This window comes from Bison bison, unplaced genomic scaffold (assembly GCF_000754665.1).
Source record: "Bison bison bison isolate TAMUID 2011002044 unplaced genomic scaffold, Bison_UMD1.0 scf7180017864057, whole genome shotgun sequence".
NCBI classification, from domain to species: domain Eukaryota; kingdom Metazoa; phylum Chordata; class Mammalia; order Artiodactyla; family Bovidae; genus Bison; species Bison bison.
Window position 1 is genome coordinate 3,029,355 of NW_011494629.1, and position 16,394 is coordinate 3,045,748.

At 49.8% G+C, this 16,394-nt stretch overlaps 1 protein-coding gene across 1 annotated transcript in view; it reads left to right on the forward strand.

Moving 5' to 3' along the window:
- The window catches only part of BICD2 (bicaudal D homolog 2 (Drosophila)), a 55,002-nt gene that overhangs the window by 34,838 nt on the left and 3,770 nt on the right, over nucleotides 1-16,394 (forward strand). Inside the window, exons 3-6 of the mRNA XM_010835980.1 lie at nucleotides 11,856-12,008; nucleotides 13,702-14,136; nucleotides 14,780-15,787; nucleotides 16,039-16,190. Coding sequence (XP_010834282.1) covers nucleotides 11,856-12,008; nucleotides 13,702-14,136; nucleotides 14,780-15,787; nucleotides 16,039-16,190 — 1,748 coding nt within the window. The remainder of the gene's footprint in view (nucleotides 1-11,855; nucleotides 12,009-13,701; nucleotides 14,137-14,779; nucleotides 15,788-16,038; nucleotides 16,191-16,394) is intronic.

The following is a 16,394-nucleotide window of genomic DNA, read 5'->3' on the forward strand; positions in this document are numbered from 1 at the left end:
CTAGACCCCGGGTCAGTCCCCCCACCTTTGCTGGCTCTGCCTGTGCTCTGCTGCCATCCCTCTCCAGTTATTCTGCTCGTCCTGGTCCTGCCACTTCTGCCTGAGCTGCTGTGTGGAGCTCCTCTGGGGCTATGCCCTGGAGGCCCGCTCTTACAGGAGGCCTGTACTGAGGCTGAGGAGCCTAGATCCTGAGAGCTCAACACTGAGCGCTGCCCCTGAGGAGCACCAGCCTGCACCTGTCTTGGAGTGATCCAGATAAGCAGGCTCTGCACAGTCTCCACAGGAAATGCCCCTTCCACACGCAGGCCTTTCCCTGCTGGTGCCTGCTCCTGCTGCTGTCCAGTTCAGTGACTGAGGGGCCAGCTGTGCTGTGCCCTCTGACCCACCCCCGTCCTTCCACCCTGTGATGTCTGGCTTAGGGGTTCATCCCATGCCCAGCTCTCCAGGAGGAACTTGAGGCCTCGGTCATGTGACACGTATGGCAAACATGCTCAGCGTGGGGGACAATTCAGCTACTCTGTGACTTGTCTTTTGGGTGACCCTGTGGGCATCCAGTTATTTCCTTCATCTCACAGGTTGGGAGATCAAGGTGAAGAAGGTTTGACTGCTCACCCAGGGTCACTGGGTCCTGACCTCTGCACTGTGTGTGAATGGACCCTGCCAGCTTCTGCCCTGGGACATGCCCTGAGGGCCCATTTTGCATATAGAGAAGCAGAGAGAGACCCAAGGATCAGATCCAGCTGACGGATGACAGAGTCAAGTCTTTTGCACATTCCTCAGATTTGCCTTGGGAAGGGGTTGAGAGGGGTGATGAGGGCTGCCTTGAGAAGCAGAACTGTGAGTTGAGGAGGGGGTGGGCATCATCAGCCCAGGGGGTGACCCCTTTAGGTAAAATTAGCATCCCAGTGGACCCTGGCCTTGCTCTCCTGGTGGACTCTGCATGTATCAGGCCCTTCACAGGCCTAAGAGTGAGTGGCAAAGATGTGCCAGGAGAAATCGTATCTGTTACCATCTCCTTTGTCCTGGCTAGGAGCCAGAAATACTTGTTTCTTGCTATGGTGGCATCTGGGCCCCTAGGAACGGCTGAAAGGAAGTCAGGGTTTTGGCCACAAGCTGAAGTGGTGGGTGCTAGATCCGGAGCAGCAGCCCCAGGCACCAGGGGGCTCTCCACTGTGGTGTGGACAGGCCTGTACAGAAGGACACCTACGCTCCAGATCCGGGGGATTGAGTGGAGAATGTCACGTTGGCAGTCCAGAGTCAAGAGGAATGGCCCTGGGTTTGTAGAGAAAGCAGCAAGGGTAAGGGGTAAAGTCAGGGGTGAGCCCTGCAGCCGAGGAGGAGCTGGAAGGGGCACACAGATAAGTCCCGAGGGAATGGACTCCATAAGGAAATGGAAATTCCTCCCAGGGAGCAGAGCTGGATCCAGCTGGTTCAGATGCGGCATCCAGCAGCCCCCTAGGAGGTCAGATTGGTGAGGGAGGGCCTACAGGGGGTGCTAAGATGGTACCCCGCATACTATCTGGTTTATACCCTGTTGGACCAAGGCCTCCTGTGTCCCTGGTTGCTGTGCATCATCAAGGCTGCTCTTGTCAGGCTCACCTGAGAGAAGGTGCTTCTCTCAATCAAACCCCACAATGGCCAGTGGGAGCTTGTTTGAGCCCTTGGTAGTTGGGTGTGTGCCAGGCAAAGGTTCCCCTGAGGGCAGCGGCAGTGCCCTCACCTGCCACGCCAGCTTGTAGCCTGGGTGCACCTCGCCTTGCTGTCCAGAAGCTCTCCTGCAGACCTGTAAGGGCCCATACTTCCTTTGTCAGCTCCACTGCTATGACAGGAGGCTGTGTTCCAGTTCTGAGTTGAGAAGGTGGAATCTGCCCAGGCCGTGGGGGAAGCTGATCTGAGTTTCTTCATCGCAGCCTGGAGGGCTTTCTAGGTTTGTTAGTCCTGATGTGCAAACCTTTGGGGAGCTGGTGGGGTTTAGACTCTCCTCTTGGCTTCCACTCTGTTGGGTGGTCACGTGAAATCAAGCCGCACATGTTTGAGCACCTCCCCAAGCAGCGTGACTTAGCAGGGAAAGAGGGAGGAGTAGCAGAGAATTCTGGCAGAGGAGTGAGCGTGCGCCCACTAGTGTATTCACAGAGGGCGAGAAGGCAGCTGGAAGCACTGGGACAGGGGCTTGGGCAAGGCTAGGGGCTCATAGCCACAGCACGCCAAGAGCAGTGGGAGCCAGCGAGGGGATACAGTTCAGTGTTTAAGCAGGGGAAAAACAAGATGAGAGAGCAAAAGCTAATTGTTGTGGGAGCCTGTCCCATCTGACTGGAGGCAGGAAGACCAGTTAGGTAGACTGGTTAGCTGTGGCCAGCCTGTGTGACCTGCAGCAGGGTGGGTTGGTGCTGCGGATGGATGCACAGGGGCCACAGCTTCTCCTCCAGTTACCATCCCTTCCATTCTCAGAGGGGAGACAAGGCCCTGGGAAGTGAGCCAAGGTATGGTTACCCCTCGAGGGCATTCGCTTTCCTGAGCACCTCACATAGCGCCTCCATGTGGAGGCAAGGCTGAGTCACTGCTTCCTCAGCGCAGTCTCCCACACGGGCCCCTCAGCCCTACCCCTGCCTGAGCCAGTCTGAGCCATCTTCACTGCTGATTCCTTGCTGCTTCTCCAGGTGTGGTTCTGTCTGGGTGACAGCACACTTGCAGTACAGATGTTTGGTGGCTCCCCAGGGGCATACATGCCAAGTGAGTAAAGTCACCTGTCTGGGACTGCCCCTTGGCAGCTTTCTGGTGGGGGCAACCACAGCACCCTGCCATGAGAGGTGGGTCACCTGGCACAGTGTTGACAGCGCTGGGGGCTCCTCTTCCACTTCACTTAGCTCTGTCGGGTGCTCTGGGCTCTCCTGTGTCTTCAGGGTTCATTTCCCATGCCCGACCCCAGCTTTCAGTGGGATAAGACCAAAACCTGTGTTCATTTCTTGTGACTGCTGTGACAGATTACCACAAACTGAGGGCTGAAGACAACAGAAAATCAAGGTGTCAGCAGGGATGGCTTCTTCTGGAGGCTGTGCGGGAGAGTCCTTCCTGTGCCTCTGCCAGCACCTGGCAGCCTCTGGGAGTCCTTGTGTTCTAGTCTTTGCCTCCGTCTTCCTGTGGCCTTCTCCCTGGGTGTCTCCAACTCTCCATCTTGGAAGGACACCAGCCCTTGGATTTGTGCCCACTCTAATCCCCTATTACCTCATCTTAACTTGGGTGTATCTGCAAAGGCCCTATTTCCAAGTCAGATCCCATTCACCCCTTCCAGGGCTTATCATTTCAGCATATCTTTTGAGGGAACACAGTTAAAACCCATAACATTCTACCCTCTGGCCTTCAGGATTTATATATTTTCCGTGTGAAATAGATTCGTCTCATTCCCAGAAGTCTTAGCCCATTCCAGCATCAACTCTTCAAATCCCTTATCACATCTCAAATTCACTAAATTAGGAAAGGCTGACACTTTGAGATGGTCCATCCTGGGGTGAAATTCCTCCCTGTGCAAATTATGTGCTTCCAGAATACAATGTTAGGATAGGCAAAGGAGAGTTACTCTTATTCCAGAAGGGAGAAGAGGAAAGAATAAAGGGGCTGCAGGTCCCAGAAAGTAAGAAGCCGAGCATTTCAGGGCCTGAGAACAGTCTTTGTTGGCCCCCTCCTCTGACTCCTGGAACCCAGGGAGCAGTGGGCCTGCTGGCCTCCCAGCCGGGTGGCTGAGTTGTAAGCCATACCCTTGGTGCTGTCTCCAGAAAAATGCTTTCTCATTTTTTTGCAATAAGGACAAGCTGAGCATTTTCCACATCTTCAAGTTCTAGTTCTGTTTTGCTTACAATTATTTCTTCGGTTTCTGTCTCCTCTCCCACTTTGCTATAAGCAACAAGGAGAAACCAGGCTGTACTTCTAACCTTCTGCTTCAGAATCTCCCAGGCTGTTCATCCATCTTCCTCGCTTACTAATTCTGCTTTCCACACAGCACTGGAATACAGCTCAGCTGGGTTTTCTGCCACGTTACAGCAAGCCGTTCTGCCATTCCTCATTCCCTCCTAAGGCCTTAGAGGGAGCACCGCTAGCATTCACATCTCTCCTAGTGTTATTTCATGATAGTCCATGCATCCCCTGAGACAATGGACTATTTCTCTATGACTCCTCTCTGACCCTCACCAGAGTCACCTGAAACAATTACTTTTTTTTACCAATAGTCTCAAGGCAGTCTGGCCTTTTCCTGTCCTGCTCTCTAAGCTCTTCCAGCCTGTGGCCATCCCCAGCTCCATGGCCACTTCCACATTTTTGGGTATTTGTTACAGTGGCATCTTTTTCCTGGTATTAAACCTAAATTGGTATATTTGGTTTTGGGGGCCACCATATTAGATTGCCACAAGCAACAAGATTTTATTCTCTTAAGTTTTCTGTATCTGAAATAAAAGTGCTGTCAGGACCATGTTCCACGTGGAACCTTTCCAGCTTCTGGGTGGCAGCAACCCGCAGACCCTTGTCTTGTGTTCACATTGCTCCAGGCTCTGCCTCTGCCATCACCTCCTCCTGTGCAGGCTCTGCAGGTCTGACAGGACTGGGGCATTACTCCCATGTCCACCCTGGGCTTCCTTGGGGCCGCAGGCCTTTCCTGGGGATTGGGCTGCGACCTGGCTAAATGTCTTGCCCATTCCTCTGGGGAACGATACAGACCAGCTTTGGAGCACTCCTGTGCAGGGTGGTGCTCCCTCCCTGTGCCTGAGCTCCAGCCGCACTATGATGGGGCTTCTGCAGTGTAGAGTGCTAACTTCTCTGCAGTCCAGATCCCCAGACCTGACCTCAGGATAGCACTCCTCCTTGCCTCATCAGGGCCTCCCTCAGCAGCAGCTGACACCAGCTGGCAATGTGTGTGCTGTACGTGGGCAACTTTAGGGAGCCTCAGTGAACAACACAAAGCCTAGAGCAGCACCCAGCACAGTCCGTACTCAGTATTGAAGGAAGGGGTCATGCCCCTAGGGTTGCCGGAGCGGTGCCAGTATGGAGACAGCGCCAGTGAAAGGGTTTTTGAGCCATGCAGAGAGACCACACATTGTCCAGGTTCATTTCTGTGAACGCCAAGAAAAGGCAGATTCACAGACTGAAAGCATATTGGTGGTTGCTGATTGGTGTGTGGTTTTTTCCTAGGGTAATGAAAATGTTCTAGAATAGGTAATGGTGCACAGCTATGAATAAACTATAACCTTGGAATTGTACACTGTCAGTGGGTGACCTTTATGGGACGTGAATCATATCTCAATAAAAAACAAAAATGGTTCTCCTGTGCAGGCAGACTGTGCTAGGGTGCAGCTCAGCAGAGGCTTCCGGTACAGCCTGGGCGCACAGGTTCTGGGGTGCAGATGGCTTCGACTAGGCAGTCAAGCTGGCCCGTGGTCTTGTCTCCCCCTCTGTCCTTTTTCTGTCTACTTTAGGACCACTTGTTTCATTGAGGAGAGCTGTTAAGTTTTAAGTAAAGTCCATTTACATTTTTCATTGACCAACAGCTCCCACTTGCTGCCCCTGTTTCACCATCTTAACTCCTATGTCTTCCCATACTGAGCGGGCAATTTTTTTTTTTTTTTAATTGGAGCATAATTGCTTTACAGTGCTGTGCTGGTCTCTGCTGTAGAAAAACATGAATCAGTCATAATTTTATATATATATCCCCTTCCTGGTGAGCCTCCCTCCCCATCCCACTCCTCTAGGTTGTCACAGAGCACCAGGCTGGGCTCCTTGTGATACACAGCACTTCCCCACCAGTTTCCTATTTACACATGATATTGTATGTATGTCAGTGCTGCTTTCTCAATTTGTCTTACCCTCTGTTTCCCCTGCTGAGTCCATGAGTCTGTTCTCTGTGTCTGTATCTCCATTTCTTCTCTGTAAATAGGTTCATCATTATTATTTTTCTAGATTCCTTGTATATGTATTAATATACAATATTTGTTTTTCTCTTTCTGACTGACTGCACTCTGTAACAGGTTCTAGGCTCATCAGCCTCTCTACAACTGACCCAAATGTGTTCCTTTTTATGGCCAAGTAATATTCCATTGCATGTATATGTTCCACATCTTTTCTGTTCGTTCATCCGTTGATGGACATCTAGGTTTCTTCCATGTCCTGGCTGTTATAAATAGTGCTGCAGTGATCACTGGGGTACATGTGTCTTTTTGAATTGTGTTTTTCTCAGAGTGTATGCCCAGTAGTGGGATTGCTGGGTCATAGGGTGGTTTTATTCCTGGTTAGTTAGGGAATCTCCACACTGTTCTCCATAGTGGCTGTATCAGTTTACATTCCCAACAGTGCAGTAGGGTTCCTTTTTCTCCACATCCTCTGTAGCATTTATTGTTTGTAGTTTTTCTGATGATGGCCATTCTAATTGGTATGAGGTGATATACATCATTATAATTGTCATTTGCATTTCTCTAATGATGAGCAGTGTTCAACTTCTTTTCATTATTGGCCATCAGCAGGGAGATCAAACCAGTCAATCTTAAAGGAAATCAATCCTGAATATTTTATTGGAAGGACTGATGCTGAAGCTGAAGCTCCAATACTTTGGCCACCTGATGCGAAGAGCCGACTTAATGGGAAAGACCCTGATGCTGGGAAAAAATGATGGAAAAAGAAGAAGAGGGGGCAGCAGAGGATGAGATGGTCAGATACCATCACTCTCAGGGATACTGTGAAGGATAGGGGAGCCTGGAGTGCTGCAGTTCATGGGATTGCAAGAAGTCGGACACAACTTGGCAACTGAACAACTTGGAGAATGTCTTTTTTGGAGAAATGTCTGTTTAGGTCTTCTGCCCATTTTTTTGATTGGGCTCTTTGTTTTTCGGTATTGAGCTATATGAGCTGCCTATATATTTTAGAGATTAATCCTTTGTCAGTTGCTTTTAAGTTTATTTAGGTCTTATCTGTTTACTTTTGTTTCTGTTTCTATTACTCTAGGAGGTGGGTCAAAGAGGATCTTGCTGTGATTTATGTCAAAGATTATACTGCCTATGTTTTCCTCTGAGAACTTTATAGTTTCTGGCCTTATATTTAAGTCTTTAATCCATTTTGAACTTATGTTTGTGTACGGTGTTAGGAAGTGTTCTCATTTTATTCTTTTACATGTAGCTGTCCAGTTTTCCCAGCACCACTTACTGAAGAGGCTGTCTTTTCTCCATTGTATAGTCTTGCCTCCTTTGTCAAGGATAAGGTGCCCATAAGTGCATGGGTTAATCTCTGGGCTTTCAATCTGTTCCATTGGCCTATATTTCTGTTTTCTATATATGGAAATATATTTCTATATTTCTGTCTTGATGATTGTAGGTTTGTAGTATAGTCTGAGGTCAGGAAGATTGATTCCTCCAGCTCCATTCTTCTTTCTCAAGATTGCTTTGGCTGTTTGGGGTCTTTTGTGTTTCCATACAAATTGTGAATTTTTTTGTCCTAGTTCTGTGAAAAATACCATTGGTAGTTTGACAAGGACTGTATTGAATCTGTATATTGCATTGGGTAGTATAGTCGTTTTCATAATATTGATTCTTCCAATCCAAGAACATACTGTTTCTCTCCTCTATTTGTGTGGTCTTTAATTTCTTTCCTCAGTGTCTTATCGTTTTCTGCATACAGGTCTTGTGTCTCTTTGATTAGCTCTAGTAATTTTCTGGTAGCATCCTTCGGATTTTCTGTGTGTGGTATGATGATCATGTCATGTCATCTGCAAACAGGGAGAGTTTTACTTCTTTTCCAATCTGGATTCCTTTTATTTCTTTTTCTTCTCTGATATCCAAAGCACAATTCTTATATATCAATCACTGAGTTAACGAGGACTCTCTAGAGAAGCAGATGGATAGGGGTATGTGTTTTGCAGGGTGCTGGGTCAGGGGGTGGGAGGCAGAGATTTATTGTAGGGAATTGGCTCACTCAGTTGTGGTGGCTGGCAGATCCAAAATCTGCAGGTTATGCCATCTGACTGGAGACCCAGGAAAGAGCTGATGTCGCAGCTACAGTCTGAAGGCTATCTTTTTTTTTTTTTTTTAAAGGCCTTCGACTGACTGGATCCACATTTTTACTCAGTGGGTCTGTGAGTTTAAATGTTAATCTCATCTGAAAATATACCTGAATGGTGACACCTAGACTGGTGTTTGACCAAATATCTGGAGGCCAGGGCCTAGATAAGCTGACACTAAAATTAATTGTAACAATCAGTTGGGTGGTAAGTAAGGGAAATGGCCAGAGTCAAGGTGTATGTAGAATTTTGTTAGGAAGCAAGTAAGTATGTTTCCTCAGGTTACCGCTCAGACTGTGTTATTTTGTTTATTTTTGCCTCTCAGGAGTTTTGCTTTCCTGACAAGCCTTGCATTTCACCAATCAGTAATTTCAGTTCAGTTCAGTCGCACAGTCGTGTCTGACTCTTTGCAACCCCATGGACTGCAGCACACAAGCCTTCCCTGTCCATCACCACTTCCCGGAGTTTACTCAAACTCATGTCCATAAACTCGTGTCCATTGAGTTGGTGATGTCATCCAACCATCTCATCCTCTGTTGTCCCCTTCTTCTCCTGCCTTCAATCTTTCCCAGCATCAGGGTCTTTTCAAGTGAGTCAGTTCTTCGCATCAGGTGGCCAAAGTGTTGGAGTTTCAGCTTCAACATCAATCCTTCCCATATATATTCAGGACTGATTTCCTTTAGGATGGACTGGTTGGATCTCCTTGCAGTCCAAGGGACTCTTAAGAGTCTTCTCCAACACCACAGTTCAAAAGCATCAATTCTTCAGGCTCTGCTTTCTTTATAGTCGAACTCTCACGTCCATACATGACTACTGGAAAAACCATAGCCTTGACTAGACGGACCTTTGTTGGCAAAGTAATGTCTGTGGTTTTTAATTGCTGTCTAGGTTGGTCATAACTTTTCTCCCAAGGAGTAAGTATCTTTTAATTTCATGGCTGCAGTCACCATTTGCAGTGATTTTGGAGCCCCCCCCCCAAAAAAAAATCTGACACTGTTTTCACTGTTTCCCCATCTATTTGCCATGAAGTGATGGGACCAGATGCTGTGATCTTAGTTTTCTGAATGTTGAGCTTTAAGCCAACTTTTTCACTCTCCTCTTTCACTTTCATCAAGAAGCTCTTTAGTTCTTTGCTTTCTGCCATAAAGGTGGTATCATCTGCATATCTGAAGTTATTGATCTTTCTCTTGGCAATCTTGATTCCAGCTTGTGTTTCCTCCTGCCCAGCATTTCTCATGATGTACTCTGCATGTAAATTAAATAAGCAGGGTGACAGTATTCAGCCTTGACGTACTCCTTTTCCTGTTTGGAACCAGTCTGTTGTTCCATGTCCAGTTCTAACTGTTGCTTCCTGACCTGCATATAGGTTTCTCAAGAGGCAGGTCAGGTGGTCTGGTATTCCCATCACTTTCAGAATTTTCCACAGTTTGTGATGATCCACACAGTCAAAGGCTTTGGCATAGTCAATAAAGCAAAAATAGGTGTTTTTCTGGAACTCTCTTGCTTTTTCGATGATCCAGCAGAGGTTGGCAATTTGATCTCTGGTTCTTTTGCCTTTTCTAAATCCAGCTTGAACATCTGGAAGTTCACAGTTCACGTACTGTTGAAGCTTGGCTTGGAGAATTTTGAGCATTGTCTTACTAGTGTGTGAGATGAGTGCAGTTGTGTGGTAGTTTGAGCATTCTTTCGCATTACCTTTCTTTGGGATTGGAATGAAACTGACCTTTTCCAGTCCTGTGGCCACTGCTGAGTTTTCCAAATGTGCTGGCATATTGAGTGCAGCACTTTCACAGCATCATCTTTCAGGATTTGAAATAGCTTAACTGGAATTCCATCACCTCTACTAGCTTTGTTTGTAGTGATACTTCCTAAGGCCCACTTGACTTCACATTCCAGGATGTCTGGCTCTAAGTGAGTGATTATACATTCGTGATTATTTGAGTCATGAAGATCTTTTTTGTATAGTCCTTCTGTGTACTCTTGCCACCTCTTAATATCTTGTGCTTCTGTTAGGTCCATACCTAACATACCATTTCTGTCCTTTAGAGGGTATCTTTGCATGAAATGTTCCCTTGGTATCTCTAATTTTCTTGAAGAGATCTCTAGTCTTTCCCATTCTATTGTTTTCCTCTGTTTCTTTGCACTAATTACTGAGGAAGGTTTTCTTACCTCTCCTTGCTATTCTTTGGAACTCTGCATTCAAATGGATATACCTTTCCTTTTCTCCTTTGCTTTTCGCTTCTCTTCTTTTCACTGCTATTTGTAAGGCCTCCTCAGACATCAGCGCTGCACAGCCGCTGCTCTGCCTGCGCCCCATGTCATCTGTTGGGTACCTCCTTGGCTCACTTAATGAGGGGACTGCATTGGTCCATTTGCTGGAGATTTTGGTAGTAAGCATTTGTCAGGAGTACTTGATATATGTGATAACTCGTTCCCCTTTTTGTTGTGTTCTTCTTTTCTTATTGGTCCTATTTCACTTCATCAATCCAACATTGCTTTTCCATGTGTACCTGTGTGGAATCATAGAATCTTGTCTGCAAAGTGTATGCATCAGTTGGATCACAAGAAACCTCAGCACCAGCAGAGATGCTGCTGTGTTGGGAGAGGACAGAGTGAGCTCTGGGGCCCAGTGGGTGATGGTGCTTCTAGCCAAGGGGGTGGGCATTAGATCTTTGCAGGTGTGTAGGGGAGGCTGCGTAGAATGTTGGGACAGAGAATGTGAGGAGAGATGGAGAGTTTGCCTCAGAGACAATTCTGCCTCCAGGGGCACCAACCTTGGGCTGCAGCTAATCCTACAATGTATACAATGACTCCAGAATGTTGGCCAAGGAACCCAGGTCCTGGCCCTTGGCACAGAGTAGTAGCTGGTTGAGAATCCCCCACGGTCTTGATTGCACAATTCATGCCAGGTCTGCACTTGCCCGTCTCCGTGCATGTTTGAATCCCCTAGACAACTTGGAGGCAGGGACTTTTTTAATAGAATTATTGAGATAATTCATATCCCTTACAAATCACCCATTTGAAAATATGCTGTTAGTGGATTTTAGTATATTTACAGATTCATGCATCATCCCAAATCAATTTTAGAATATTTCATCACTCCAAGAAGCAACCCCATTAACAGTCACTCTCCTTCCCATCTTCCCCTTGTCCCCGCCCCAGCAACCACTGACCTGCTTTTTCAGTCTCTCTGGGTTTGCTTATTCTCAATATTTCATATAAGTGAAGTCATAAGGTAAGTGAACACCAACACCTCTTTTTTACTCATGTTGTTTTCAAGGTCCATTTGTGTTACAGCATGTGTAGTAACGTCCAGTTGTATAAATATACCGTATATTGTTTATCTCTTCAGTTGGTGGACATTTGGGTTGCTTCTGCCTTTGCTGTTATGAATAGTGTCTGAACATTCACTCACAAGGTTTTGTGTGGACATGTGTTTTCCTTTCTTTGGAGTGCCTGCTGAGGCCCACTGCTGGGTCAGCTTTAACCCTGTGCTGAACTGTTGAGTATCTACAGACTGTTTCCACAGCACTGCACCAGTGCATGCTGCCAGGAGCATGTGACAGAGGAACTACTTTAGACCCCATTTTACATATGAAGAAACCAGGGGTCAGAGCTGCTGAGACTCTCTGCTGTTCACCCCCATACCACACAGCTCACGGCCCCAGCTCGTTGTTAGGTGGCTACATTGGACACCACGGCAAGCCTGGGATTCCAAGTCCTGGCTGTGTGGCTACCATGGTGGGCCTGGCTGCACTGAGCTCCTTCTGCCTTTGGAGTGGTGAGACCAACTAGAGCAGGCTTCTCATATCCACCTTCTTCCTGGCAGATCAATCAGAATGTAGAGATTCAACGTGGCCGCCTGCGGGATGACATCAAGGAGTACAAGTTCCGGGAGGCACGCCTGCTGCAGGACTACTCGGAGTTGGAGGAGGAAAATATCAGCCTGCAGAAGCAGGTGTCTGTGCTGAGGCAGAATCAGGCAAGTATCTGGGCTGCACAGGTGGGACGGGTAGATTAGCTCTGGGCCACAGCCTGGCCTAACCCTCACTTTGCTGTCTCCATGGTCAGAAGACATTCCCTCCCTCCTTCCGCACTCAGGCTGAGGGTTATATGCCACTGTGGTTCGAGGGTGTGGCAGCAGGGCCCAGCCCCTTCAAGACCAGAAAAACAAAGCCTCCGGCTGTATTGTTGGCTGGCAATTGTCAGCCAGCAAAAATTGGAGGAAAATGGAGGTGATGAAGATGTGAAACCAAGAGATCCCAGAGGCTGGGTGTCTGGCTCCATCTCATTTCAGGTGCCAACAGGAGACCAGAGATGTCCGTATGCCCTCTGGAACCCTAGAGCTATCAGTGTACCCACTCCTCCCACTGTATCATGTTTTCTAGACTCCTTTGAACCCCATATGGTCCTGGACTTTGGGGTGAAGCCTAGTGACCCTTGAGCAGTATGGAGATGTCCAGGCTGTCATATGATGTTCTCAAGTAACATAAAAATGGGTGGGACGAGTAGGAACACTTCCACCTGGGACAGGTCAGGGACAGGAGGTCTCCTCTCCCCACCTGTGACAGGATGGGGACAGAAGGGTCACCTCCACCTGTGAGAGGACAAGAGGGTCACTTCTGCCTGGGACAAGACACCCAGGCCCTTCAAGGCCTGCCCTTGTCACCTAACTGTCCAAGAACCCCAGCTTCACAGGTTGGGGACTAGGGGGACCTTTATCCCAGAAATCCCCAAACTGGGGACCCGGGTATTTAAATCCAGCATAAGGAAGTGTGGGCCCATATGTTTACGCTGGTAGTAGAACTTCTGACCCTTGGAGCCAGAGGAAGTGGATCTCCTCCCAGGAACACAGGCACCAGAGCTCCTCCTCTGGCCGCTCGGCAGACTCTCTGTGACGCTGTGCTCATCTGTGGGTCAAGCATCCTGAGGAGTGGGAAACCAGACCATGAGTGGCACATGGAGTCTGGCCTCTCCCTGGGGTTCCCCTCCTCTAGTCCTCAGCCCACAGAGACCCTAATCGACCTGCCTCTGAGTGGTTTACTCCTCGTTTCTTGCACAAATATTGCAGAATAATACCAGTTTGTTTTTAAGTTGCTCATAGGCCCTGACTACCTGCACCAGGCATTGGTTTCTGTCAGTTCTCTCCTTGTCCGCCTGCACATACTGTCCTGGCATGCACAGCTTTGGACTCCACCCCTCTACTTGTACCCGAGCCTTTCTCAGTCAGGGTGGTGTGTGCAGTGAAGGCACATCCCACTCCAGTGAGAGCTTTAGTTCCTTCATTTTGAAATGTGATTAGAAGTGGTGGTCACATTGCACATCTAGATACATATTTTTTGTATCTTAAAAGATTTAATCAACTCTTAGTGATAATGAAGAAGTTTTGTAGGATTTGAAGTCAATATATACTTGGTAGCATTTTAAGTCACCTAACAAATTGGCAGTGTGGGTGTGTTCTGAATTCCAGAGGGCACCTCTGGTGCTGAGCAAGTTGCATGCTTTTGCACTGCTCATGTGTGCACACATGTCCGAGGCGCGGGCTCAGCATTTCCTGTGTGCACCTCATGCCTGCAACCCTCTGAGTATCCATGTTCTCCCAGTTGTTCAGTCACTACGATGGTGCTTCTTCCCCATCCCATGGGGATAGAAGAGTGTCGACCTCTCTTTTACAGGTGGAGTTTGAGGGCCTCAAACATGAGATCAAGCGTTTGGAGGAGGAAACTGAATACCTCAACAGCCAGCTGGAGGACGCCATTCGGCTCAAGGAGATCTCGGAGCGGCAGCTGGAGGAGGCTCTGGAGACGCTGAAGACAGAGCGGGAGCAGAAGAACAGCCTGCGCAAGGAGCTGTCGCACTACATGAGCATCAATGACTCCCTCTATACCAGCCACCTGCACGTCTCCTTGGACGGCCTCAAGCTTGGTGACGACGCCGAGGCCCTGGCCAATGGCTTCGAGCACGGTGGCCTGGGCAAGGTGCCACTGGACAACAAGACCTCCACGCCCACCAAGGACGGTCTCACCCCACCCCCTCCCAGCCTCGTTTCTGACCTGCTCAGTGAGCTCAACATTTCTGAGATCCAGAAGCTTAAGCAGCAGCTAATGCAGGTGAGCAGGTGGATGGTGCTGGGACCGCACCCCGTTGGGTTTGTGCCCCAGCCCTGGGCCTTGGGCCCGTGTGCGCCATCCCCACCTCCACCGCTGTCCTCCACGGTGTTGGCCAGACCTGCCGCTCACCACGGCAGTGCTTGCCTGACACTTTGTGAATCTTTAAATGCTGTGCAGTCCTTTACTTACGTTTCTTTTACGTAGGTAATTCTGTATTGTTACCTAAGTGGGACTGCAGCATTATAGGAGGAAGGTGCCCAGAGAAGTAGCTTTCTGGTTATGAGTTTGGGCACCACCAGAAGTTTAACATCTCTCTGAGGTCTCCACATATGGTTTCCCATGCTGTGTCCGTTAGACACGTCAGGGTTTCCTGCCCCAACAGAACAGAACCCCAGGGTCTGCATCACAGCCTCTTGGTTTGCTGCATGTCTCTAAGGAAGGACTCACTTGGCCCCACAAACAGCTGGGCAGGGGGAGGAGCCATCATGGCCCCACACATGACACCTTGACCCATATTTATCAGAGAGAGCTCAGCAGGGTGATGAATGTGGCATGGACAGGGTCTTCACTGGGACTGACCAGGGGTTCTCTGAGGGCAGAGACTCCTGTGGGCTGTTAATGGTCCCTTTCTCTGCCTTTGCAGGTGGAACGGGAGAAGGTGGGCTTGCTGGCAACACTGCAGGACACACAGAAGCAGCTGGAGCAGGCACGAGGGGCCCTGTCTGAGCAGCACGCGGAGGTGAGCCGCCTCACGGAGAACCTGAGTGCTCTGCGGCGCCTGCAGGCCAGCAAGGAGCGGCGGACCGCGCTGGACAGCGAGAAGGAGCGGGATAGCCACGAAGACGGTGACTACTACGAGGTGGACATCAATGGGCCCGAGATCTTGGCCTGCAAGTACCGTGTGGCCGTGGCAGAGGCGGGCGACCTCCGGGAGCAGCTGAAGGCCCTGCGCAGTGCACACGAGGCCAGCGAGGCCCAGCACGCCGAGGAGAAGGGCCGGCACGAGGCCGAGAGCCAGGCGCTCACTGAGAAGGTCTCCCTGTTGGAGAAAGCCAGCTGCCAGGACCGTGAGCTCCTGGCACGGCTGCAGACAGAGCTGAAGAAGGTGAGCGATGTTGCCGGCGAGACACAAGGCAGCTTGAGCGTGGCCCAGGATGAGCTGGTGACCTTCAGCGAGGAACTGGCCAATCTCTACCACCACGTGTGTATGTGCAACAATGAGACACCCACGCGTGTGGTGCTAGACTACTACCGTGAGGGCCAGGCTGGCACTGGCAGCTGCAGCCCGGAGACCCGTGAGCGCCGCTCACCTGTCCTGCCCAAGGGCCCACCACCCGCAGAGGGTAGGGCCAGGGACAGCAGCCCCTCGCCTGGCTCCTCTCTGCCCTCACCCCTGAGTGATCCACGCCGAGAGCCCATGAACATCTACAATCTGATTGCCATCATCCGTGATCAGATCAGGCACTTGCAGGCAGCCGTGGACCGCACCACGGAGCTGTCACGGCAGCGCCTAGCCTCACAGGAGCTGGGCCCAGCTGCAGACAAGGACCGGGAGGCACTCATGGAGGAGATCCTGAAGCTGAAGTCACTGCTCAGCACCAAGCGGGAGCAGATCACCACACTGCGCATGGTGCTCAAGGCCAATAAGCAGGTGTGCATGGCGCTTGGGTCCAGCAGGGGGTGGGTAGGTGGGTGGGGGCTTTCTCAGCCTCCCTGGCTTCCCACCTTGTCCTGTCCCAGCTCGAAGAAAAAATGAGAGAAAACCTCACCTCAGTGCTGTGGGGAGGGGCTGGGTCTCAGGGGCCCAGGGCTGGCTGGGGCCTTGATCTGTGGTGCTCACCAAGGCAGCGGACTCCTCCTGATGCCTCGTCTGCCTGTCTTTTACAACTCTGACCCCCACAGACGGCAGAGGTGGCCCTTGCCAACCTAAAGAGCAAGTATGAGAACGAGAAGGCAATGGTGACCGAGACCATGATGAAGCTGCGCAATGAGCTCAAGACCCTCAAGGAGGACGCGGCCACCTTCTCCTCCCTGCGGGCTATGTTTGCCACCAGGTAATGCTTACTGCTGTCGCTGCTCAGCAGCCCGGGGACCTGGCCCTGTGGGAAATTTCCATTTCTGCTATTTGTGAAAACCCAGGGGCCCAAGTTTTGTCTCCACTTTGTGTAAAATGAGGAAGTTGGAAGCAAAAGGCCATGAGGGTGGGTCCTTAGTGGCCAGGCTGGAGGCTTTAGCTTCGAAGGAGAAGCAGGGAAGGG